Genomic DNA, 2,285 nt, shown 5'->3' on the forward strand with positions numbered 1-2,285 from the left:
GAGGTCCAACGAATAATACGATCCGCACTTCGCACACACAAATATGCATACGCTTTTGTCGCAAAGGCATATATACGTACGAGTATTACATTGTGCCTTTGACTTTGCACAATTTTTTTGTCTTCACTACCTCCCTCTACTCATTTTACCGTTTCCATTCCTTCTCTCCTTCCCGTTATTTCGTACGTTTGTTTTCCCTTTTGCCCCCTTCCCCCACTTCATATCGTCCAAAAAGTGAGCAAGTAAAACAAGAACTGCCCCCACCCCCTACGTTCGCTTCGTTTTGTCATTTTAAAGTCGTATTTCTTTTCCCTCCAACCCTCTCATCTCAGCTCCCATCTTCGATATAACACTAATATTTTGGTTCGTTCTGAAAACCAAATACGCAACCACCGTGGTGGGCCGTTGAAATCATCGTGAGTGAAGCTGCGCGAATAGTGAGAGAGTAAAATAAGAAAAAAAATGAGAAGGGAGAACAAAAAAAAATGTACGCAAAACGAACAGGAAGAAAAATATAGTATAAACCAAAACACACGCAAACACAATAGGAATAGGAAAAAGGAAAGAAGAAATAATCGTTCCCTGACGTTACATCACCTTTTCATCTCCTGTTATCTTTTCCCACTTTCTCGCACTTCAGTGATAGGATAACTCGTTCGCCTATTTCCCCGTTCACCCGTGCATTACCTAAAGAGAGCCCCCAGCACCTTCTTCATGAGCGCGTGGAGCCACGCCGAATAGCTGACGAATCGGAAGAATGCATCCGTGACTTGTTTTGTGTTTGAGGTGGGTGCGCTTTCATCGTGTAAGTGGCAATTTGGCAGCCCAGTGACGGAATAACACGAGGTATCTGGGGATTCCTTTCTTACCGCTTCCGCACGCTCAAAAACTATATTAGACGATCCCCTGCTACCAGTGACCTCACTGTATAGCACTGGGTCAGCCGTTCACGGCTTGGCATAAACTGTTCCTTGTGTTGTACGATGTTCGTACTGCTCTCCACAATAAATATCCGTGAAGAGTTCTTTCAGAGGGGTAATGGCCTGCTTCTCCGCAGGGGGAAGTTCCTTGTCCACCTCCTTCTTCACGTCCTTTTCCATTTGTTTAATTTCCTCGACCGTCATGATGCCCTCACTCACCACAAATTCCTTCATTTTTTCAATACAATCGCGTGTCCTGCGCACCTCCTGGATATCATTTTTGGTGCGGTACTGGCTGTCGGGATCACTCATCGAGTGACCCATGTAACGATATGAATCCATCTCTAGTACGACAGGTCCCTTGCCGGCAAGGCACCACTCCTTCGCCCAGCGCGTGCCCTCTTGAACCGCAAGGACGTCCATACCATCAACACGCAGCCCGGGAATATAATCACCACGGCGGTACATCTGTGGTTGATATGCAGCGCGGTCCTCCCTGGTGCCCATACCATAGTGATTATTCTCACAACAGAATATGACGGGGATGCGCTGCAGTGCGGCGATATTCATTGCCTCAAACACCTGTCCTTGATTGGCTGCACCGTCACCATAGAATGTAACAGCCACATTTGAGGGTTTGTCGCGGTTCTCGAGGGCATAGCGCCACGCGAGGCCCGCACCCAAGGGAGCCTGCGCACCAACGATGCCGTTCCCACCGTAGAAGTTTTCTTTAACCCTGTACATATGCATACTTCCACCTTTACCCTTGGAGCAGCCACCCTCTCGACCAAAGAGTTCCGCAAAGAGTTCCTCAATCGTGCCTCCCCGCGTCATAAATAATCCATGATCTCGATAACCGGTGACAACGGGGTCGCCACGCGAGAGGACGTTTTCCATACCCACAGGAATGGCCTCCTGACCGATGCAGAGGTGGCAGAAACCGCGGATCTTCTTGAGTTTATATGACTGATCGGCAAGTGCCTCCACCCGACGGATACGAATCATCATCGCAAGGTTCTCTTTGATTTTCTCTGGTTCATATGTGGCGGTGGTCGGGATGGGCGGTAAATCATCGCGACCAGCCGTGTGCAGTTTGAAGGGAACATGAGGGTTAAGAGGTACCGTTTTGGCTCCCAAGAATACTCGGCTGACACACTTAAGCATGATTTTTTCCGATATTCTCCAATACCTTTCCTTTGTTCTTTCTTGCCGCGGCTGCTTGATTTTGTTGTGTGTGTCCAAACGTGTGTCTTTCTTACAGATTTCTCCAGTGAGTTTCCCACGTGTGCGCAATTACAATAGTCACTACTGCGCACGCTTGTATGGCTAGTTCTTTGTGATCAACGGACTAAATTAAAAAAAAAA

At 47.8% G+C, this 2,285-nt stretch overlaps 1 protein-coding gene across 1 annotated transcript; it reads right to left on the reverse strand.

The window, feature by feature from the left end:
• Positions 1–947: 947 nt before the first annotated feature.
• TEOVI_000509300 (pyruvate dehydrogenase E1 alpha subunit, putative) lies at positions 948–2,084 on the reverse strand (the record flags this gene model as incomplete). The annotated part of the gene is made up of 1 exon (XM_067219907.1): positions 948–2,084. One exon carries the CDS (start codon positions 2,082–2,084, stop codon positions 948–950), a length of 1,137 nt encoding a protein of 378 aa, XP_067076008.1.
• Positions 2,085–2,285: the final 201 nt, after the last annotated feature.

This window comes from Trypanosoma equiperdum (genome assembly GCF_001457755.1).
Source record: "Trypanosoma equiperdum strain OVI genome assembly, contig: ctg_1018, whole genome shotgun sequence".
Lineage (NCBI taxonomy): Eukaryota > Euglenozoa > Kinetoplastea > Trypanosomatida > Trypanosomatidae > Trypanosoma > Trypanosoma equiperdum.